Genomic DNA, 25,351 nt, shown 5'->3' on the forward strand with positions numbered 1-25,351 from the left:
AGACACTAGAGAGACTAGACACACTATAGAGACACTAGAGACACTAGACACACTATAGAGACTAGACACACTATAGAGACTAGACACACTAGAGACTAGACACACTAGAGAGACACACTATAGAGACTAGACACACTATAGACACACTAGAGAGACTAGACACTATAGAGACTAGACACACTAGAGACTAGACACACTAGAGAGACTAGACACACTATAGAGACTAGACACACTAGAGAGACTAGACACACTATAGAGACACCAGAGACTAGACACACTATAGAGACTAGACACACTATAGAGACTAGACACACTATAGACACACCAGAGACTAGACACACTATAGAGACTAGACACACTATAGAGACTAGACACACTATAGAGACTAGATACACTAGAGAGACTAGACACACTAGAGAGACTAGACACACTATAGAGACTAGACACACTATAGACACACCAGAGACTAGACACACTATAGAGACTAGACACACTATAGAGACTAGATACACTAGAGAGACTAGACACACTAGAGAGACTAGACACACTAGAGAGACTAGACACACTATAGAGACTAGACACACTATAGAGACTAGACACACTATAGAGACTAGACACACTATAGACACACTAGAGAGACTAGACACACTATAGAGACTAGACACACTAGAGACTAGACACACTAGAGAGACTAGACACACTATAGAGACTAGACACACTATAGAGACTAGACACACTATAGAGACTAGACACACTATAGAGACTAGACACACTATAGACACACCAGAGACTAGACACACTATAGAGACTAGACACACTATAGAGACTAGATACACTAGAAAGACTAGACACACTATAGAGACTAGACACACTAGAGAGACTAGACACACTATAGAGACTAGACACACTATAGAGACTAGACACACTATAGAGACTAGACACACTAGAGAGACTAGACACACTAGAGATACACACTATAGAGACTAGACACACTAGAGAGACTAGACACACTAGAGATACACACTATAGAGACTAGACACACTAGAGAGACTAGACACACTAGAGACTAGACACACTAGAGAGACTATAGAGACTAGACACACTAGAGAGACTAGACACACTAGAGAGACTAGACACACTAGAGACTAGACACACTAGAGAGACTATAGAGACTAGACACACTAGAGAGACTAGACACACTAGAGAGACTAGACACACTAGAGACTAGACACACTAGAGAGACTAGACACACTAGAGAGACTAGACACACTAGAGACTAGACACACTAGAGAGACTAGACACACTAGAGAGACTAGACACACTAGAGACTAGACACACTAGAGAGACTAGACACACTAGAGAGACACACTAGAGACTAGACACACTAGAGAGACTAGACACACTATAGAGACTAGACACACTAGAGAGACTAGACACACTAGAGACTAGACACACTAGAGAGACTATAGAGACTAGACACACTAGAGAGACTAGACACACTAGAGAGACTAGACACACTAGAGACTAGACACACTAGAGAGACTAGACACACTAGAGAGACTAGACACACTAGAGACTAGACACACTAGAGAGACTAGACACACTAGAGAGACTAGACACACTAGAGACTAGACACACTAGAGAGACTAGACACACTAGAGAGACACACTAGAGACTAGACACACTAGAGAGACTAGACACACTAGAGAGACACTAGAGAGACTAGACACACTAGAGAGACTAGACACACTAGAGACTAGACACACTAGAGAGACTAGACACACTAGAGAGACTAGACACACTAGAGAGACTATAGAGACTAGACACACTAGAGAGACTAGACACACTAGAGAGACTAGACACACTAGAGACTAGACACACTAGAGAGACTAGACACACTAGAGAGACTAGACACACTAGAGAGACACACTAGAGAGACTAGACACACTAGAGAGACTAGACACATTAGAGAGACTAGACACACTAGAGAGACACACTAGAGAGACTATAGAGACTAGACACACTAGAGAGACTAGACACACTAGAGAGACTAGTACACACGAGAGAGACACTGGAGAGACTAGACACACTAGAGAGACTAGACACACTAGAGAGACTAGACACACTAGAGACTAGACACACTAGAGAGACTAGACACACTAGAGAGACACACTAGAGAGACTAGACACACTAGAGAGACTATAGAGACTAGACACACTAGAGAGACTAGACACACTAGAGACTAGACACACTAGAGAGACTAGACACACTAGAGAGACTAGACACACTAGAGAGACACACTAGAGAGACTAGACACACTAGAGAGACTAGACACACTAGAGAGACTAGACACACTAGAGAGACTAGACACACTAGAGAGACTATACACACTAGAGAGACACACTATAGAGACTAGACACACTAGAGAGACTATACACACTAGAGAGACTAGACACACTAGAGAGACTAGACACACTAGAGAGACTAGACACACTAGAGAGACTAGACACACTAGAGAGACACACTAGAGAGACTATAGAGACTAGACACACTAGAGAGACTAGACACACTAGAGAGACTATACACACTAGAGAGACACACTATAGAGACTAGACACACTAGAGAGACTAGACACACTAGAGAGACTAGACACACTAGAGAGACTAGACACACTAGAGAGACTAGACACACTAGAGACACTCTTCCTATTTTTTTAATTTTTTTAAGTCCCGATCGTCCCCAGCAACAGGTCAACTGTGCCAGAGAAGGGGTCGTTACCATACCAACAGCTCCAGTCAGTCCTCACTTGGCACAGCCGTCAGTTCAACGTGTAGTTGTGATTTGAGTTGAGACTAGACACACTATAGAGACTAGACACACTATAGAGACTAGACACACTATAGACACACTAGAGAGACTAGACACACTATAGAGACTAGACACACTAGAGACTAGACACACTAGAGAGACTAGACACACTATAGAGACTAGACACACTATAGAGACTAGACACACTATAGAGACTAGACACACTATAGAGACTAGACACACTATAGACACACCAGAGACTAGACACACTATAGAGACTAGACACACTATAGAGACTAGATACACTAGAAAGACTAGACACACTATAGAGACTAGACACACTAGAGAGACTAGACACACTATAGAGACTAGACACACTATAGAGACTAGACACACTATAGAGACTAGACACACTAGAGAGACTAGACACACTAGAGATACACACTATAGAGACTAGACACACTAGAGAGACTAGACACACTAGAGATACACACTATAGAGACTAGACACACTAGAGAGACTAGACACACTAGAGACTAGACACACTAGAGAGACTATAGAGACTAGACACACTAGAGAGACTAGACACACTAGAGAGACTAGACACACTAGAGAGACTAGACACACTAGAGACTAGACACACTAGAGAGACTATAGAGACTAGACACACTAGAGAGACTAGACACACTAGAGAGACTAGACACACTAGAGACTAGACACACTAGAGAGACTAGACACACTAGAGAGACTAGACACACTAGAGACTAGACACACTAGAGAGACTAGACACACTAGAGAGACTAGACACACTAGAGACTAGACACACTAGAGAGACACACTAGAGACTAGACACACTAGAGACTAGACACACTAGAGAGACTAGACACACTATAGAGACTAGACACACTAGAGAGACTAGACACACTAGAGACTAGACACACTAGAGAGACTATAGAGACTAGACACACTAGAGAGACTAGACACACTAGAGAGACTAGACACACTAGAGACTAGACACACTAGAGAGACTAGACACACTAGAGAGACTAGACACACTAGAGACTAGACACACTAGAGAGACTAGACACACTAGAGAGACTAGACACACTAGAGACTAGACACACTAGAGAGACTAGACACACTAGAGAGACACACTAGAGACTAGACACACTAGAGAGACTAGACACACTAGAGAGACACTAGAGAGACTAGACACACTAGAGAGACTAGACACACTAGAGACTAGACACACTAGAGAGACTAGACACACTAGAGAGACTAGACACACTAGAGAGACTATAGAGACTAGACACACTAGAGAGACTAGACACACTAGAGAGACTAGACACACTAGAGACTAGACACACTAGAGAGACTAGACACACTAGAGAGACTAGACACACTAGAGAGACACACTAGAGAGACTAGACACACTAGAGAGACTAGACACATTAGAGAGACTAGACACACTAGAGAGACACACTAGAGAGACTATAGAGACTAGACACACTAGAGAGACTAGACACACTAGAGAGACTAGTACACACGAGAGAGACACTGGAGAGACTAGACACACTAGAGAGACTAGACACACTAGAGAGACTAGACACACTAGAGACTAGACACACTAGAGAGACTAGACACACTAGAGAGACACACTAGAGAGACTAGACACACTAGAGAGACTATAGAGACTAGACACACTAGAGAGACTAGACACACTAGAGACTAGACACACTAGAGAGACTAGACACACTAGAGAGACTAGACACACTAGAGAGACACACTAGAGAGACTAGACACACTAGAGAGACTAGACACACTAGAGAGACTAGACACACTAGAGAGACTAGACACACTAGAGAGACTATACACACTAGAGAGACACACTATAGAGACTAGACACACTAGAGAGACTATACACACTAGAGAGACTAGACACACTAGAGAGACTAGACACACTAGAGAGACTAGACACACTAGAGAGACTAGACACACTAGAGAGACACACTAGAGAGACTATAGAGACTAGACACACTAGAGAGACTAGACACACTAGAGAGACTATACACACTAGAGAGACACACTATAGAGACTAGACACACTAGAGAGACTAGACACACTAGAGAGACTAGACACACTAGAGAGACTAGACACACTAGAGAGACTAGACACACTAGAGAGACTAGACACACTAGAGACACTCTTCCTATTTTTTTAATTTTTTTAAGTCCCGATCGTCCCCAGCAACAGGTCAACTGTGCCAGAGAAGGGGTCGTTACCATACCAACAGCTCCAGTCAGTCCTCACTTGGCACAGCCGTCAGTTCAACGTGTAGTTGTGATTTCCAGTTGTCATCGTCGTGGCATCCTCATCATCTCATTGATTTGTAGGTGGGTTGAAATGATGTGGATTCAACCAGTCTTTGGTACACAGCATTTCCTAGTTAACCCTTGGTGTGCTGTTGACCTCATGTTCCTCTTGGTGCACTGCATCGGGAGGCATAACACTCACTCTCTCTCTCTCTGACACACTGACTGACTCGCACTCTCTCTCACTCACTCCCTCTCTCACACATTCACTCTCACACCCTCTCTCACCCTCTCTCTCACACACACACACACACACACACACACACACACACACACACACACACACACACACACTCTCTCTCTCTCCCTGACACATCATTAAACATGTATACTTTGTACATATATATTTATATAGACCTATAAATTTACATGTACATACATTTATAAAAGATAACAACTTAGGCACATACACTCGCTCTCTTCCGTCATCATCATCATCATCATCATCATCACACACAATGTGACTCTGCGAGTCTATCTTCCTTATATGTACACACGCGCACTCACAGACATCATACATGTACGGATTCTCAGACATACTTCATCATATTGAAAAATAGTTGGCTCCTATTCAAGCAACACCAGGTTGCACTGTTGAACACTTTCAATCAATCTCCAATGTTAGTTTTTTTTAAACTCTCTTTAAAGCTGTGAAATTAAAACATTTTTAAAAAAGGAGAAAAACTCTGTGTGGTGGTGGGGTGGGGTGAGGGAGGGGGGGGGCATGGTTTGAGTCCCATATAGGGCACTACTTTAGAGTCCTATGGGCCCTGGTCAAAAGTAGTGCACTATATAGGGATTAGGCTGTGATCTGTGACAGCGTCCATGGCGTTCATTCGCTGCAACATCTCATCTTCCTCATCGCAGGTCAGTGGTTCGTTTGCATAATGTATACAGGTATTAGGATTTGTATCCCTATTGTTTGTTTGTTTGTTTGTTTGTTTTTACTAAACAGCATTTCCTTCTATTGTTTTTATTATAAAGCAGAAACCCTGTAGAGAGAAAGTGGAGTCTCTAAAACACTGCAGAGTCGTCTCGTCAGTCTGCTCTGTCAGAGTCGTCTCGTCAGTCTGCTCTGTCAGAGAGTCGTCTCGTCAGTCTGCTCTGTCAGAGAGTCGTCTCGTCAGTCTGCTCTGTCAGAGAGTCGTCTCGTCAGTCTGCTCTGTCAGAGAGTCGTCAGTCTGCTCTGTCAGAGAGTCGTCAGTCTGCTCTGTCAGAGAGTCGTCTCGTCAGTCTGCTCTGTCAGAGAGTCGTCTCGTCAGTCTGCTCTGTCAGAGAGTCGTCTCGTCAGTCTGCTCTGTCAGAGAGTCGTCTCGTCAGTCTGCTCTGTCAGAGAGTCGTCTCGTCAGTCTGCTCTGTCAGAGAGTCGTCTCGTCAGTCTGCTCTGTCAGAGAGTCGTCTCGTCAGTCTGCTCTGTCAGAGAGTCGTCTCGTCAGTCTGCTCTGTCAGAGAGTCGTCTCGTCAGTCTGCTCTGTCAGAGAGTCGTCTCGTCAGTCTGCTCTGTCAGAGAGTCGTCTCGTCAGTCTGCTCTGTCAGAGAGTCGTCAGTCTGCTCTGTCAGAGAGTCGTCTCGTCAGTCTGCTCTGTCAGAGAGTCGTCTCGTCAGTCTGCTCTGTCACCGCAGTCAGAGTCGTCAGTCTGCTCTGTCAGAGAGTCGTCTTGTCAGTCTGCTCTGTCACCGCAGTCAGAGTGTCGTCAGTCTGCGCTGTCAGAGAGTCGTCAGTCTGCTCTGTCAGAGAGTCGTCTCGTCAGTCTGCTCTGTCAGAGAGTCGTCTCGTCAGTCTGCTCTGTCAGAGAGTCGTCTCGTCAGTCTGCTCTGTCACCGCAGTCAGAGAGTCGTCAGTCTGCTCTGTCAGAGAGTCGTCTCGTCAGTCTGCTCTGTCACCGCAGTCAGAGAGTCGTCAGTCTGCTCTGTCAGAGAGTCGTCTCGTCAGTCTGCTCTGTCACCGCAGTCAGAGAGTCGTCAGTCTGCTCTGTCACCGCAGTCAGAGAGTCGTCAGTCTGCTCTGTCAGAGAGTCGTCTCGTCAGTCTGCTCTGTCACCGCAGTCAGAGAGTCGTCAGTCTGCTCTGTCAGAGAGTCGTCTCTGTCAGAGAGTCGTCTCGTCAGTCTGCTCTGTCACCGCAGTCAGAGAGTCGTCTCTGTCAGAGTCGTCTCGTCAGTCTGCTCTGTCACCGCTGCATGTGTTGTAGAGAGGGTTGTTGACATCAAGCTGTACAGCGCAGGTCAAGGGGTCAGATAACATACGCCCCAGCTCAATGTACAGGTACAGCCATAATCAAGGCACAAAGATCTACATGTGGATTTCTTTTTCTTTCAATAAAGTAGTTGTACAAAAGAATATTACATTTTACAATCTGTACAGGATACATCAAGAAGCCTTGTTCAGTCTGTACAGGATACATCAAGAAGCCTTGTTCAGTTCAGTACAAGTATTTTAAGAAACAAACAATAATGACTACATTTTCTCTCTTGACCCCCCCCCGCTCTGTCATAGAAGATGTGTCCCCCCCTCTGTCATAGAAGATGTGTCCCCCCCTCCTCTGTCGTAGAAGATGTGTCCCCTCTCTGTCGTAGAAGATGTGTCCCCCCCCTCTGTCATAGAAGATGTGTCCCCCCCTCCTCTGTCGTAGAAGATGTGTCCCCTCTCTGTCGTAGAAGATGTGTCCCCTCCTCTGTCATAGAAGATGTGTCCCCCCCTCCTCTGTCATAGAAGATGTGTCCCCCCCTCCTCTGTCGTAGAAGATGTGTCCCCTCTCTGTCGTAGAAGATGTGTCCCCCCTCTGTCGTAGAAGATGTGTCCCCCTCCTCTGTCATAGAAGATGTGTCCCCCTCCTCTGTCATAGAAGATGTGTCCCCCCCCTCTGTCATAGAAGATGTGTCCCCCCCTCTGTCATAGAAGATGTGTCCCCCCCTCTGTCATAGAAGATGTGTCCCCCCCTCTGTCATAGAAGATGTGTCCCCCTCCTCTGTCATAGAAGATGTGCCCCCCCCTCCTCTGTCGTAGAAGATGTGTCCCCCCCTCCTCTGTCGTAGAAGATGTGTCCCCCCCTCCTCTGTCATAGAAGATGTGTGTCCCCCCTCCTCTGTCATAGAAGATGTGTCCCCCCTCCTCTGTCATAGAAGATGTGTCCCCCCTCCTCTGTCATAGATGTGTCTCCCCCCTCCTCTGTCATAGAAGATGTGTCCCCCCCTCCTCTGTCATAGATGTGTCCCCCCTCCTCTGTCATAGATGTGTCCCCCCTCCTCTGTCATAGAAGATGTGTGTCCCCTCCTCTGTCATAGAAGATGTGTCCCCCCCTCCTCTGTCATAGAAGATGTGTCCCCCCCTCCTCTGTCATAGATGTGTCCCCCCTCCTCTGTCATAGATGTGTCCCCCCTCCTCTGTCATAGAAGATGTGTCCCCCCCTCCTCTGTCATAGAAGATGTGTCCCCCCCTCCTCTGTCATAGATGTGTCCCCCCTCCTCTGTCATAGATGTGTCCCCCTCCTCTGTCATAGAAGATGTGTCCCCCCCTCCTCTGTCATAGATGTGTCCCCCCCTCCTCTGTCATAGATGTGTCCCCCCTCCTCTGTCATAGATGTGTCCCCCCTCCTCTGTCATAGAAGATGTGTGTCCCCCTCTGTCATAGAAGATGTGTCCCCCCCTCCTCTGTCATAGAAGATGTGTCCCCCCCTCCTCTGTCATAGAAGATGTGTGTCCCCCCCCATCTGTCATAGAAGACACTGTTGAAGTCGGAAGTTTACATACACTTAGATTGGAGTCATTAAAACTCGTTTTTCAACCACTCCACCAATTTCTTGTTAACAAACTATAGTTTTGGCAAGTCGGTTAGGACATCTACTTCGTGCATGACACAAGTAATTTTTACAATTGTTGACAGACAGATTATTTCACTTATAATTCACTGTATCACAATTCCAGTGGGTCAGAAGTTTACATACACTAAGTTGACTGTGTCTTTAAACAGCTTGGAAAATTCCAGAAAATTATATCATGGCTTTAGAAGCTTCTGATAGGCTAATTGACATAATTTGTGTCAATTGGAGGTGTACCTGTGTATTTCAAGGCCTACCTTCAAACTCAATACCTCTTTGATTGACATCATGGGAAAATAAAAAGAAATCAGCCAAGACCTCAGAAAAAAATTGTAGACCTCCACAAGTCTGGTTCATCCTTGGGAGCAAATTCCAAACGCCTGAAGGTACCACGTTCATCTGTACAAACAATAATACGCAAGTATAAACACCATGGGACCACGCAGCCGTCATACCGCTCAGGAAGGAGACGCGTTCTGTTTCCTAGAGATGAACGTACTTTGGTGCGAAAAGTGCAAATCAATCCCAGAACAACAGCAAAGGACCTTGTGAAGATGCTGGAGGAAACAGGTACAAAAGTATCTATATCCACAGTAAAATGAGTCCTATATCAAAATAACCTGAAAGGCCGCTCAGCAAGGAAGAAGCCACTGCTCCAAAACCACCATAAAAAAGCCAGACTACGGTTTGCAACTGCACATGGGGACAAAGATCGTACTTTTTGGAGAAATGTCCTCTGGTCTGATGAAACAAAAATAGAACTGTTTGGCCATAATGACCATCGTTATGTTTCGAGGAAAAAGGGTGAGGCTTGCAAGCCGAAGAACACCATCCCAACCGTGAAGCACGGGGGTGGCAGCATCATGTTGTGGGGGTGCTTTGCTGCAGGAGGGACTGGTGCACTTCACAAAATAGATGGCATCATGAGGCAGGAAAATTATGTGGATATATTAAAGCAACATCTCAAGACATTGGTCAGGAAGTTAAAGCTTGGTCGCAAATGGGTCTTCCAAATGGATAATGACCCCAAGCATACTTCCAAAGTAGTGGCAAAATGGCTTAAGGACAACAAAGTCAAGGTATTGGAGTGGCCATCACAAAGCCCTGACCTCAATCCCATAAAAAATGTGTAGGCAGAACTGAACAAGTGAGTGCAAGCAAGGAGGCCTACAAACCTGACTCAGTTACACCAGCTCTGTCAGGAGGAATGGGCCAAAATTCACCCAATTTATTGTAGGAAGCTTGTGGAAGGCTACCCGAAACATTTGACCCAAGTTAAACAATTTAAAAAAGGCAATGCTACCAAATACTAATTGAGTGTATGTAAACCTCTGACCCACTGGGAATGTGATGAAATAAATAAAAGTTGAAATAAATCATTCTCTCTACTATTATTCTGACATTTCACATTCTTAAAATAAAGTGGTGATCCTAACTGACCTAAGACAGGGACTTTTTACTAGAATTAAATGTCAGGAATTGTGAACAACTGAGTTTAAATGTATTTGGCTAAGGTGTGTATGTAAACTTCCGACTTCAACTCTCGAAAAAGGATGGTTTTTGTTGACAGATCCGTGTGCTAGTTGTTGTTGTTGACAGATCCGTGTGCTCGTTGTTGTTGTTGACAGATCCGTGTGCTCGTTGTTGTTGTTGACAGATCCGTGTGCTAGTTGTTGTTGTTGACAGATCCGTGTGCTCGTTGTTGTTCCTTTAAGGGTGACGCGAGGCAGAACGCAGCGACAAGAGGTTAAGGGGAGCAGAGTTCAGTCCCCTTTCCTTTCTTCATTAAGTCGTTCGTTCCTTTCTTCATTACGTCGTTCGTTCCTTTCTTCATTAAGTCGTTCGTTCCTTTCTTCATTAAGTCGTTCGTTCCTTTCTTCATTAAGTCGTTCGGTCCTTTCCTTTTTGCCCCCCCCCCCCCCCTCCCTTCTCTCTTCCACCATTTTGTATCAGTCCTTCAAGGCCTCACACAACAGGAGGCCAGAGTCTCTCCATCCCTCCATCCCCTTAGTCCATCTGCAACTCGCAACACTATACAGTGTAAAACAGAGTTATAAATATTTTAATGCTACATTGTGTTTATACTTCCTTCAAAAAAATAAGGTATTAAGCAAACCTGATACAAAGTGCATTCTCTCTTTTGTCTTCGTCGTCTGTCTCGTCCTCCTCCCTCTCTCCATCATCAAGTTGTCTGTCATGTCACAGAGGAGAAGTAGAAGGATCGCTCTGATGGGGGGAGGGGGGAGTCAGGGGGTGATGCCAGCTCCAACTTGCAGGTGACTGCCTCTACGCTGAGGTCTTGAGGGGGTCTCTTCTCAAACACACACACACACCTACGCTGCCTCTAAACTGAGGTCTTGAGGGGTCTCTTCTCAAACAGACACACTGCCTCTAAACTGAGGTTTTGAGGGGGTCTCTTCTCAAACAGACACACTGCCTCTAAACTGAGGTTTTGAGGGGTCTCTTCTCAAACAGACACACTGCCTCTAAACTGAGGTTTTGAGGGGTCTCTTCTCAAACAGACACACTGCCTCTAAACTGAGGTTTTGAGGGGTCTCTTCTCAAACAGACACACTGCCTCTAAACTGAGGTCTTGAGGGGGTCTCTTCTCAAACAGACACACTGCCTCTAAACTGAGGTCTTGATGGGGTCTCTTCTCAAACAGACACACCTACACTGCCTCTAAACTGAGGTCTTGAGGGGGTCTCTTCTCAAACAGACACACCTACACTGCCTCTAAACTGAGGTTTTGAGGGGTCACTTCTCAAACAGACACACCTACACTGCCTCTAAACTGAGGTCTTGAGGGGTCTCTTCTCAAACAGACACACCTACACTGCCTCTAAACTGAGGTCTTGAGGGGTCTCTTCTCAAACAGACACACCTACACTGCCTCTAAACTGAGGTCTTGAGGGGTCTCTTCTCAAACAGACACACATACGCTGCCTCTAAACTGAGGTCTTGAGGGGGTCTCTTCTCAAACAGACACACTGCCTCTAAACTGAGGTCTTGAGGGGGTCTCTTCTCAAACAGACACACCTACACTGCCTCTAAACTGAGGTCTTGAGGGGGTCTCTTCTCAAACAGACACACCTACACTGCCTCTAAACTGAGGTCTTGAGGGGGTCTCTTCTCAAACAGACACATCTACGCTGCCTCTAAACTGAGATCTTGAGGGGGTCTCTTCTCAAACAGACACACTGCCTCTAAACTGAGATCTTGAGGGAGTCTCTTCTCAAACAGACACACCTACGCTGCCTCTAAACTGAGGTCTTGAGGGGTCTCTTCTCAAACAGACACGCTGCCTCTAAACTGAGATCTTGAGGGGCTCTCTTCTCAAACAGACACACCTACGCTGCCTCTAAACTGAGATCTTGAGGGGGTCTCTTCTCAAACAGACACACTGCCTCTAAACTGAGATCTTGAGGGAGTCTCTTCTCAAACAGACACACCTACACTGCCTCTAAACTGAGGTCTTGAGGGGGTCTCTTCTCAAACAGACACGCTGCCTCTAAACTGAGATCTTGAGGGGGTCTCTTCTCAAACAGACACACCTACACTGCCTCTAAACTGAGGTCTTGAGGGAGTCTCTTCTCAAACAGACACACCTACGCTGCCTCTAAACTGAGGTCTTGAGGGGGTCTCTTCTCACATTGCGTCCAAACATCACCACCTGCCCAGCTACCCAGTCCAGTCCAGTCCAGTCCGGTCAAGTCCAATGACAGAACAGAATGTGAGAAAGAGGAGGAGTCAGCCTCAGGCTTAGTGGAATGTTACAAATCAAATCAAGGCATTCAAGAGAGAAAAAGAAAAACACCCCAAAAGTTATTTTCCTTCCTTCCTTCCTTCCTTCCTTCCTTCCTTCCTTCCTATCAGTGAAAAGGAGGGATGAAACAGTCTCCAACAAAAGGACACGTTTTTCAAAAAAATAGGAAAAATAGGATGCCAGACTTCAGTAGTACTTCATAGAGGGGCGGGACAGGGGGCGGGACAAGGGGTGGGCCAAGGGGCGGGACAGGGGGCGGGACAAGGGGTGGGCCAAGGGGCGGGACAGGGGGCGGGACAGGGGGCGGGACACGGGGCGGGACACGGGGCGGGACAAGGGGCGGGTTGTTTTTTTGGGTTGAGGATGCAGAATGGTTGAATAAAATCCCAGAAGGCTTGATGGAGCTGTGTTTGTGTCTGTACTGTGTGTGTGTGTGTGTGTGTCTGTCCATCCGATCACAAGAGTTCGTACTGCCTCAGATGCATCCTCTGAATAATATCTCGACAGTCGTTGAAGACCCTCCTGATGTTCTCCGTGTCCACAGCGCAGGTGAAGTGGGGGTAGCAGTAGTGTCGGCCATCTCCACTGGCTGTGCTGATCCTCTGAGGAGGGGAGAGGTTAGATTAGGGTTATCCACCAGAGTATCAAGTATTACAAACAGCTATTCAAAAGTGGATTTTTAAATCAGTCTGTGTATTGGTTTCATCAATGTTAACACAACTGGTAGCCATTTTTCTGGTTATTTAAATCCCAGACTGTAGCTTTAAAAACAGACATTTCAACAGTAATTTTAAATACTTACCAGGAACTCGTCTCGGATGAAAAACTTAGCTCTTGTTACTTTTGGGTCTTCGCCAGGTTCAGGAGTCGCTGTAAAACACAGACAGAGTTACTGTAGAACAGAGACAGAGTTACTGTAGAACACAGACAACGTTGCTGTAAAACACAGACAGAGTTACTGTAGAACAGAGACAGAGTTGCTGTAGAACAGAGACAGAGTTACTGTAAAACACAGACAGAGTTCCTGTAGAACAGAGACAGTGCAGTAGACTGCCTACCTTCATGTGGTATGGTGTAGTACTGTAGTACTGCCTACCTTCATGTGGTATGGTGTAGTACTGTAGTACTGCCTACCTTCATGTGGTATGGTGTAGTACTGTAGACTGCCTACCTTCATGTGGTATGGTGTAGTACTGTAGTACTGCCTACCTTCATGTGGTATGGTGTAGTACTGCCTACCTTCATGTGGTATGGTGTAGTACTGTAGTACTGCCTACCTTCATGTGGTATGGTGTAGTACTGTAGTACTGCCTACCTTCATGTGGTATGGTGTAGTACTGTAGACTGCCTACCTTCATGTGGTATGGTGTAGTACTGCCTACCTTCATGTGGTATGGTGTAGTACTGTAGTACTGCCTACCTTCATGTGGTATGGTGTAGTACTGCCTACCTTCATCTGGTATGGTGTAGTACTGTAGTACTGCCTACCTTCATGTGGTATGGTGTAGTACTGTAGACTGCCTACCTTCATGTGGTATGGTGTAGTACTGTAGACTGCCTACCTTCATGTGGTATGGTGTAGTACTGCCTACCTTCATGTGGTATGGTGTAGTACTGTAGACTGCCTACCTTCATGTGGTATGGTGTAGTACTGTAGACTGCCTACCTTCATGTGGTATGGTGTAGTACTGCCTACCTTCATGTGGTATGGTGTAGTACTGCCTACCTTCATGTGGTATGGTGTAGTACTGTAGTACTGCCTACCTTCATGTGGTATGGTGTAGTACTGTAGACTGCCTACCTTCATGTGGTATGGTGTAGTACTGTAGTACTGCCTATCTTCATGTGGTATGGTGTAGTACTGTAGTACTGCCTACCTTCATGTGGTATGGTGTAGTACTGTAGTACTGCCTACCTTCATGTGGTATGGTGTAGTACTGTAGTACTGCCTACCTTCATGTGGTATGGTGTAGTACTGTAGTACTGCCTACCTTCATGTGGTATGGTGTAGTACTGTAGTACTGCCTACCTTCATGTGGTATGGTGTAGTACTGTAGACTGCCTACCTTCATGTGGTATGGTGTAGTACTGTAGACTGCCTACCTTCATGTGGTATGGTGTAGTACTGCCTACCTTCATGTGGTATGGTGTAGTACTGTAGTACTGCCTATCTTCATGTGGTATGGTGTAGTACTGTAGTACTGCCTACCTTCATGTGGTATGGTGTAGTACTGCCTACCTTCATGTGGTATGGTGTAGTACTGTAGTACTGCCTACCTTCATGTGGTATGGTGTAGTACTGTAGTACTGCCTACCTTCATGTGGTATGGTGTAGTACTGTAGACTGCCTACCTTCATGTGGTATGGTGTAGTACTGCCTACCTTCATGTGGTATGGTGTAGTACTGTAGTACTGCCTACCTTCATGTGGTATGGTGTAGTACTGTAGTACTGCCTACCTTCATGTGGTATGGTGTAGTACTGTAGACTGCCTACCTTCATGTGGTATGGTGTAGTACTGTAGACTGCCTACCTTCATGTGGTATGGTGTAGTACTGTAGTACTGCCTACCTTCATGTGGTATGGTGTAGTACTGTAGACTGCCTACCTTCATGTGGTATGGTGTAGTACTGCCTACCTTCATGTGGTATGGTGTAGTACTGCCTACCTTCATGTGGTATGGTGTAGTACTGCCTACCTTCATGTGGTATGGTGTAGTACTGTAGTACTGCCTACCTTCATCTGGTATGGTGTAGTACTGTAGACTGCCTACCTTCATGTGGTATGGTGTAGTACTGTAGTACTGCCTACCTTCATGTGGTATGGTGTAGTACTGTAGTACTGCCTACCTTCATGTGGTATGGTGTAGTACTGCCTACCTTCATGTGGTATGGTGTAGTACTGTAGACTGCCTACCTTCATGTGGTATGGTGTAGTACTGTAGACTGCCTACCTTCATGTGGTATGGTGTAGTACTGTAGTACTGCCTACCTTCATGTGGTATGGTGTAGTACTGCCTACCTTCATGTGGTATGGTGTAGTACTGTAGACTGCCTACCTTCATGTGGTATGGTGTAGTACTGCCTACCTTCATGTGGTATGGTGTAGTACTGTAGTACTGCCTACCTTCATGTGGTATGGTGTAGTACTGTAGTACTGCCTACCTTCATGTGGTATGGTGTAGTACTGTAGTACTGCCTACCTTCATGTGGTATGGTGTAGTACTGTAGACTGCCTACCTTCATGTGGTATGGTGTAGTACTGTAGTACTGCCTACCTTCATGTGGTATGGTGTAGTACTGTAGTACTGCCTACCTTCATGTGGTATGGTGTAGTACTGTAGTACTGCCTACCTTCATGTGGTATGGTGTAGTACTGCCTACCTTCATGTGGTATGGTGTAGTACTGTAGACTGCCTACCTTCATGTGGTATGGTGTAGTACTGTAGACTGCCTACCTTCATGTGGTATGGTGTAGTACTGCCTACCTTCATGTGGTATGGTGTAGTACTGCCTACCTTCATGTGGTATGGTGTAGTACTGCCTACCTTCATGTGGTATGGTGTAGTACTGTAGACTGCCTACCTTCATGTGGTATGGTGTAGTACTGTAGACTGCCTACCTTCATGTGGTATGGTGTAGTACTGTAGTACTGCCTACCTTCATGTGGTATGGTGTAGTACTGTAGTACTGCCTACCTTCATGTGGTATGGTGTAGTACTGCCTACCTTCATGTGGTATGGTGTAGTACTGTAGACTGCCTACCTTCATGTGGTATGGTGTAGTACTGCCTACCTTCATGTGGTATGGTGTAGTACTGTAGTACTGCCTACCTTCATGTGGTATGGTGTAGTACTGTAGTACTGCCTACCTTCATGTGGTATGGTGTAGTACTGTAGTACTGCCTACCTTCATGTGGTATGGTGTAGTACTGTAGTACTGCCTACCTTCATGTGGTATGGTGTAGTACTGTAGTACTGCCTACCTTCATGTGGTATGGTGTAGTACTGTAGTACTGCCTACCTTCATGTGGTATGGTGTAGTACTGTAGTACTGCCTACCTTCATGTGGTATGGTGTAGTACTGCCTACCTTCATGTGGTATGGTTTAGTACTGTAGACTGCCTACCTTCATGTGGTATGGTGTAGTACTGTAGTACTGCCTACCTTCATGTGGTATGGTGTAGTACTGTAGTACTGCCTACCTTCATGTGGTATGGTGTAGTACTGTAGTACTGCCTACCTTCATGTGGTATGGTGTAGTAATGTAGACTGCCTACCTTCATGTGGTATGGTGTAGTACTGTAGACTGCCTACCTTCATGTGGTATGGTGTAGTACTGTAGTACTGCCTACCTTCATGTGGTATGGTGTAGTACTGTAGTACTGCCTACCTTCATGTGGTATGGTGTAGTACTAGCTACCTTCATGTGGTATGGTGTAGTACTGTAGACTGCCTACCTTCATGTGGTATGGTGTAGTACTGTAGTACTGCCTACCTTCATGTGGTATGGTGTAGTACTGTAGTACTGCCTACCTTCATGTGGTATGGTGTAGTACTGTAGGCTGCCTACCTTCATGTGGTATGGTGTAGTACTGTAGTACTGCCTACCTTCATGTGGTATGGTGTAGTACTGTAGACTGCCTACCTTCATGTGGTATGGTGTAGTACTGTAGACTGCCTACCTTCATGTGGTATGGTGTAGTACTGTAGTACTGCCTACCTTCATGTGGTATGGTGTAGTACTGTAGTACTGCCTACCTTCATGTGGTATGGTGTAGTACTGTAGTACTGCCTACCTTCATGTGGTATGGTGTAGTACTGTAGTACTGCCTACCTTCATGTGGTATGGTGTAGTACTGTAGTACTGCCTACCTTCATGTGGTATGGTGTAGTACTGTAGGCTGCCTACCTTCATGTGGTATGGTGTAGTACTGTAGACTGCCTACCTTCATGTGGTATGGTGTAGTACTGTAGTACTGCCTACCTTCATGTGGTATGGTGTAGTACTGTAGACTGCCTACCTTCATGTGGTATGGTGTAGTACTGCCTACCTTCATGTGGTATGGTGTAGTACTGTAGGCTGCCTACCTTCATGTGGTATGGTGTAGTACTGTAGTACTGCCTACCTTCATGTGGTATGGTGTAGTACTGTAGTACTGCCTACCTTCATGTGGTATGGTGTAGTACTGCCTACCTTCATGTGGTATGGTGTAGTACTGTAGACTGCCTACCTTCATGTGGTATGGTGTAGTACTGCCTACCTTCATGTGGTATGGTGTAGTACTGTAGTACTGCCTACCTCCATGTGGTATGGTGTAGTACTGTAGTACTGCCTACCTTCATGTGGTATGGTGTAGTACTGTAGTACTGCCTACCTTCATGTGGTATGGTGTAGTACTGTAGACTGCCTACCTTCATGTGGTATGGTGTAGTACTGTAGTACTGCCTACCTTCATGTGGTTTGGTGTAGTACTGTAGACTGCCTACCTTCATGTGGTATGGTGTAGTACTGTAGACTGCCTACCTTCATGTGGTATGGTGTAGTACTGTAGGCTGCCTACCTTCATGTGGTATGGTGTAGTACTGTAGTACTGCCTACCTTCATGTGGTATGGTGTAGTACTGTAGACTGCCTACCTTCATGTGGTATGGTGTAGTACTGTAGTACTGCCTACCTTCATGTGGTATGGTGTAGTACTGTAGTACTGCCTATCTTCATGTGGTATGGTGTAGTACTGTAGACTGCCTACCTTCATGTGGTATGGTGTAGTACTGTAGACTGCCTACCTTCATGTGGTATGGTGTAGTACTGTAGTACTGCCTACCTTCATGTGGTATGGTGTAGTACTGTAGACTGCCTACCTTCATGTGGTATGGTGTAGTACTGCCTACCTTCATGTGGTATGGTGTAGTACTGTAGTACTGCCTACCTTCATGTGGTATGGTGTAGTACTGTAGACTGCCTACCTTCATGTGGTATGGTGTAGTACTGTAGACTGCCTACCTTCATGTGGTATGGTGTAGTACTGCCTACCTTCATGTGGTATGGTGTAGTACTGTAGTACTGCCTACCTTCATGTGGTATGGTGTAGTACTGCCTACCTTCATGTGGTATGGTGTAGTACTGTAGACTGCCTACCTTCATGTGGTATGGTGTAGTACTGTAGTACTGCCTACCTTCATGTGGTATGGTGTAGTACTGTAGTACTGCCTACCTTCATGTGGTATGGTGTAGTACTGTAGACTGCCTACCTTCATGTGGTATGGTGTAGTACTGTAGTACTGCCTACCTTCATGTGGTATGGTGTAGTACTGTAGACTGCCTACCTTCATGTGGTATGGTGTAGTACTGCCTACCTTCATGTGGTATGGTGTAGTACTGTAGACTGCCTACCTTCATGTGGTATGGTGTAGTACTGTAGACTGCCTACCTTCATGTGGTATGGTGTAGTACTGTAGACTGCCTACCTTCATGTGGTATGGTGTAGTACTGTAGACTGCCTACCTTCATGTGGTATGGTGTAGTACTGTAGTACTGCCTACCTTCATGTGGTATGGTGTAGTACTATAGACTGCCTACCTTCATGTGGTATGGTGTAGTACTGTAGACTGCCTACCTTCATGTGGTATGGTGTAGTACTGTAGTACTGCCTACCTTCATGTGGTATGGTGTAGTACTGTAGACTGCCTACCTTCATGTGGTATGGTGTAGTACTGTAGTACTGCCTACCTTCATGTGGTATGGTGTAGTACTGCCTACCTTCATGTGGTATGGTGTAGTACTGTAGGCTGCCTACCTTCATGTGGTATGGTGTAGTACTGTAGTACTGCCTACCTTCATGTGGTATGGTGTAGTACTGTAGACTGCCTACCTTCATGTGGTATGGTGTAGTACTGTAGACTGCCTACCTTCATGTGGTATGGTGTAGTACTGCCTACCTTCATCTGGTATGGTGTAGTACTGTAGACTGCCTACCTTCATGTGGTATGGTGTAGTACTGTAGTACTGCCTACCTTCATGTGGTATGGTGTAGTACTGTAGTACTGCCTACCTTCATGTGGTATGGTGTAGTACTGTAGACTGCCTACCTTAATGTGGTATAGTGTAGTACTGTAGACTGCCTACCTTCATGTGGTATGGTGTAGTACTGTCTACCTTCATGTGGTATGGTGTAGTACTGTAGACTGCCTACCTTCATGTGGTATGGTGTAGTACTGCCTACCTTCATGTGGTATGGTGTAGTACTGCCTACCTTCATGTGGTATGGTGTAGTACTGTAGACTGCCTACCTTCATGTGGTATGGTGTAGTACTGTAGTACTGCCTACCTTCATGTGGTATGGTGTAGTACTGTAGTACTGCCTACCTTCATGTGGTATGGTGTAGTACTGTAGTACTGCCTACCTTCATGTGGTATGGTGTAGTACTGTAGACTGCCTACCTTCATGTGGTATGGTGTAGTACTGTAGTACTGCCTACCTTCATGTGGTATGGTGTAGTACTGTAGACTGCCTACCTTCATGTGGTATGGTGTAGTACTGTAGTACTGCCTACCTTCATGTGGTATGGTGTAGTACTGTAGTACTGCCTACCTTCATGTGGTATGGTGTAGTACTGCCTACCTTCATGTGGTATGGTGTAGTACTGTAGTACTGCCTACCTTCATGTGGTATGGTGTAGTACTGTAGTACTGCCTACCTTCATGTGGTATGGTGTAGTACTGTAGTACTGCCTACCTTCATCTGGTATGGTGTAGTACTGTAGTACTGCCTACCTTCATGTGGTATGGTGTAGTACTGTAGTACTGCCTACCTTCATCTGGTATGGTGTAGTACTGTAGGCTGCCTACCTTCATGTGGTATGGTGTAGTACTGTAGTACTGCCTACCTTCATGTGGTATGGTGTAGTACTGTAGTACTGCCTACCTTCATGTGGTATGGTGTAGTACTGCCTACCTTCATGTGGTATGGTGTAGTACTGTAGACTGCCTACCTTCATGTGGTATGGTGTAGTACTGTAGTACTGCCTACCTTCATGTGGTATGGTGTAGTACTGCCTACCGTCAGGTGGTATGGTGTAGTACTGTAGACTGCCTACCTTCATGTGGTATGGTGTAGTACTGTAGACTGCCTACCTTCATGTGGTATGGTGTAGTACTGCCTACCTTCATGTGGTATGGTGTAGTACTGTAGGCTGCCTACCTTCATGTGGTATGGTGTAGTACTGTAGGCTGCCTACCTTCATGTGGTATGGTGTAGTACTGCCTACCTTCATGTGGTATGGTGTAGTACTGTAGTATTGCCTACCTTCATGTGGTATGGTGTAGTACTGTAGTACTGCCTACCTTCATGTGGTATGGTGTAGTACTGTAGTACTGCCTACCTTCATGTGGTATGGTGTAGTACTGCCTACCTTCATGTGGTATGGTGTAGTACTGTAGTACTGCCTACCTTCATGTGGTATGGTGTAGTACTGCCTACCTTCATGTGGTATGGTGTAGTACTGTAGTACTGCCTACCTTCATGTGGTATGGTGTAGTACTGTAGTACTGCCTACCTTCATGTGGTATGGTGTAGTACTGCCTACCTTCATGTGGAATGGTGTAGTACTGTAGTACTGCCTACCTTCATGTGGTATGGTGTAGTACTGTAGACTGCCTACCTTCATGTGGTATGGTGTAGTACTGTAGTACTGCCTACCTTCATGTGGTATGGTGTAGTACTGTAGTACTGCCTACCTTCATGTGGTATGGTGTAGTACTGTAGACTGCCTACCTTCATGTGGTATGGTGTAGTACTGTAGACTGCCTACCATCATGTGGTATGGTGTAGTACTGCCTACCTTCATGTGGTATGGTGTAGTACTGCCTACCTTCATGTGGTATGGTGTAGTACTGTAGTACTGCCTACCTTCATGTGGTATGGTGTAGTACTGCCTCCCTTCATGTGGAATGGTGTAGTACTGTAGTACTGCCTACCTTCATGTGGTATGGTGTAGTACTGTAGACTGCCTACCTTCATGTGGTATGGTGTAGTACTGTAGTACTGCCTACCTTCATGTGGTATGGTGTAGTACTGTAGTACTGCCTACCTTCATGTGGTATGGTGTAGTACTGTAGTACTGCCTACCTTCATGTGGTATGGTGTAGTACTGCCTACCTTCATGTGGTATGGTGTAGTACTGTAGTACTGCCTACCTTCATGTGGTATGGTGTAGTACTGTAGTACTGCCTACCTTCATGTGGTATGGTGTAGTACTGTAGACTGCCTACCTTCATGTGGTATGGTGTAGTACTGCCTACCTTCATGTGGTATGGTGTAGTACTGTAGACTGCCTACCTTCATGTGGTATGGTGTAGTACTGTAGACTGCCTACCTTCATGTGGTATGGTGTAGTACTCTAGTACTGCCTACCTTCATGTGGTATGGTGTAGTACTGTAGTACTGCCTACCTTCATGTGGTATGGTGTAGTACTGCCTACCTTCATGTGGTATGGTGTAGTACTGTAGTACTGCCTACCTTCATGTGGTATGGTGTAGTACTGCCTACCTTCATCTGGTATGGTGTAGTACTGCCTACCTTCATGTGGTATGGTGTAGTACTGTAGTACTGCCTACCTTCATGTGGTATGGTGTAGTACTGTAGACTGCCTACCTTCATGTGGTATGGTGTAGTACTGTAGTACTGCCTACCTTCATGTGGTATGGTGTAGTACTGCCTACCTTCATGTGGTATGGTGTAGTACTGTAGTACTGCCTACCTTCATGTGGTATGGTGTAGTACTGCCTACCTTCATGTGGTATGGTGTAGTACTGCCTACCTTCATGTGGTATGGTGTAGTACTGTAGTACTGCCTACCTTCATTTGGTATGGTGTAGTACTGTAGTACTGCCTACCTTCATGTGGTATGGTGTAGTACTGCCTACCTTCATGTGGTATGGTGTAGTACTGCCTACCTTCATGTGGTATGGTGTAGTACTGTAGTACTGCCTACCTTCATGTGGTATGGTGTAGTACTGTAGACTGCCTACCTTCATGTGGTATGGTGTAGTACTGTAGTACTGCCTACCTTCATGTGGTATGGTGTAGTACTGCCTACCTTCATGTGGTATGGTGTAGTACTGTAGTACTGCCTACCTTCATGTGGTATGGTGTAGTACTGCCTACCTTCATCTGGTATGGTGTAGTACTGCCTACCTTCATGTGGTATGGTGTAGTACTGTAGGCTGCCTACCTTCATGTGGTATGGTGTAGTACTGTAGGCTGCCTAACTTCATGTGGTATGGTGTAGTACTGTAGTACTGCCTACCTTCATCTGGTATGGTGTAGTACTGCCTACCTTCATGTGGTATGGTGTAGTACTGTAGTACTGCCTACCTTCATGTGGTATGGTGTAGTACTGTAGTACTGCCTACCTTCATTTGGTATGGTGTAGTACTGTAGACTGCCTACCTTCATGTGGTATGGTGTAGTACTGTAGTACTGCCTACCTTCATGTGGTATGGTGTAGTACTGTAGGCTGCCTACCTTCATGTGGTATGGTGTAGTACTGTAGGCTGCCTACCTTCATGTGGTATGGTGTAGTACTGCCTACCTTCATGTGGTATGGTGTAGTACTGTAGTACTGCCTACCTTCATGTGGTATGGTGTAGTACTGTAGACTGCCTACCTTCATGTGGTATGGTGTAGTACTGTAGACTGCCTACCTTCATGTGGTATGGTGTAGTACTGCCTACCTTCATGTGGTATGGTGTAGTACTGTAGACTGCCTACCTTCATGTGGTATGGTGTAGTACTGTAGTACTGCCTACCTTCATGTGGTATGGTGTAGTACTGTAGACTGCCTACCTTCATGTGGTATGGTGTAGTACTGTAGACTGCCTACCTTCATGTGGTATGGTGTAGTACTGTAGACTGCCTACCTTCATGTGGTATGGTGTAGTACTGCCTACCTTCATGTGGTATGGTGTAGTACTGCCTACCTTCATGTGGTATAGTGTAGTACTGTAGACTGCCTACCTTCATGTGGTATGGTGTAGTACTGCCTACCTTCATGTGGTATGGTGTAGTACTGTAGTACTGGCTACCTTCATGTGGTATGGTGTAGTACTGTAGTACTGCCTACCTTCATGTGGTATGGTGTAGTACTGCCTACCTTCATGTGGTATGGTGTAGTACTGTAGACTGCCTACCTTCATGTGGTATGGTGTAGTACTGTAGTACTGCCTACCTTCATGTGGTATGGTGTAGTACTGCCTACCTTCATGTGGTATGGTGTAGTACTGTAGTACTGGCTACCTTCATGTGGTATGGTGTAGTACTGTAGACTGCCTACCTTCATGTGGTATGGTGTAGTACTGTAGTACTGCCTACCTTCATGTGGTATGGTGTAGTACTGTAGACTGCCTACCTTCATGTGGTATGGTGTAGTACTGTAGTACTGCCTACCTTCATGTGGTATGGTGTAGTACTGCCTACCTTCATGTGGTATGGTGTAGTACTGTAGTACTGCCTACCTTCATGTGGTATGGTGTAGTACTGCCTACCTTCATGTGGTATGGTGTAGTACTGTAGTACTGCCTACCTTCATGTGGTATGGTGTAGTACTGTAGTACTGCCTACCTTCATGTGGTATGGTGTAGTACTGTAGTACTGCCTACCTTCATGTGGTATGGTGTAGTACTGTAGTACTGCCTACCTTCATGTGGTATGGTGTAGTACTGTAGACTGCCTACCTTCATGTGGTATGGTGTAGTACTGTAGTACTGCCTACCTTCATGTGGTATGGTGTAGTACTGCCTACCTTCATGTGGTATGGTGTAGTACTGTAGACTGCCTACCTTCATGTGGTATGGTGTAGTACTGCCTACCTTCATGTGGTATGGTGTAGTACTGTAGACTGCCTACCTTCATGTGGTATGGTGTAGTACTGTAGTACTGCCTACCTTCATGTGGTATGGTGTAGTACTGTAGTACTGTCTACCTTCATGTGGTATGGTGTAGTACTGTAGTACTGCCTACCTTCATGTGGTATGGTGTAGTACTGTAGACTGCCTACCTTCATGTGGTATGGTGTAGTACTGTAGACTGCCTACCTTCATGTGGTATGGTGTAGTACTGTAGTACTGCCTACCTTCATGTGGTATGGTGTAGTACTGCCTACCTTCATGTGGTATGGTGTAGTACTGTAGTACTGCCTACCTTCATGTGGTATGGTGTAGTACTGTAGACTGCCTACCTTCATGTGGTATGGTGTAGTACTGCCTACCTTCATGTGGTATGGTGTAGTACTGCCTATTTCATGTGGTATGGTGTAGTACTGTAGTACTGCCTATCTTCATGTGGTATGGTGTAGTACTGTAGTACTGCCTACCTTCATGTAGTATGGTGTAGTACTGCCTACCTTCATGTGGTATGGTGTAGTACTGTAGACTGCCTACCTTCATGTGGTATGGTGTAGTACTGTAGTACTGCCTACCTTCATGTGGTATGGTGTAGTACTGCCTACCTTCATGTGGTATGGTGTAGTACTGTAGACTGCCTACCTTCATGTGGTATGGTGTAGTACTGTAGTACTGCCTACCTTCATG

The 25,351-nt window shown here is 45.7% G+C and overlaps 1 protein-coding gene and 1 long non-coding RNA gene across 3 annotated transcripts in view; both read right to left on the reverse strand.

Moving 5' to 3' along the window:
• Positions 1 to 10,906: 10,906 nt before the first annotated feature.
• Positions 10,907 to 13,009, reverse strand: LOC129823565 (uncharacterized). Its single transcript, XR_008754649.1, has 2 exons — positions 11,988 to 13,009; positions 10,907 to 11,880 (listed from the first exon to the last, which is right to left on the reverse strand). It is a non-coding gene; the product is annotated as an uncharacterized LOC129823565 (long non-coding RNA).
• Positions 13,010 to 13,058: 49 nt separating this feature from the next.
• The window catches only part of LOC129823564 (guanine nucleotide-binding protein G(olf) subunit alpha), a 175,307-nt gene continuing 163,014 nt past the window's right edge, over positions 13,059 to 25,351 (reverse strand). For both annotated transcript variants that reach the window (XM_055882393.1, XM_055882394.1), the window contains exons 10-11: positions 13,565 to 13,632; positions 13,059 to 13,364 (exon numbers count right to left, since the gene is read on the reverse strand). In XM_055882393.1, coding sequence (XP_055738368.1) covers positions 13,218 to 13,364; positions 13,565 to 13,632 — 215 coding nt within the window. In that variant the 3' untranslated portion in view covers positions 13,059 to 13,217. The remainder of the gene's footprint in view (positions 13,365 to 13,564; positions 13,633 to 25,351) is intronic.

Source organism: Salvelinus fontinalis, chromosome 26, assembly GCF_029448725.1.
Source record: "Salvelinus fontinalis isolate EN_2023a chromosome 26, ASM2944872v1, whole genome shotgun sequence".
In the NCBI taxonomy this organism is placed as follows: Eukaryota; Metazoa; Chordata; class Actinopteri; order Salmoniformes; family Salmonidae; genus Salvelinus; species Salvelinus fontinalis.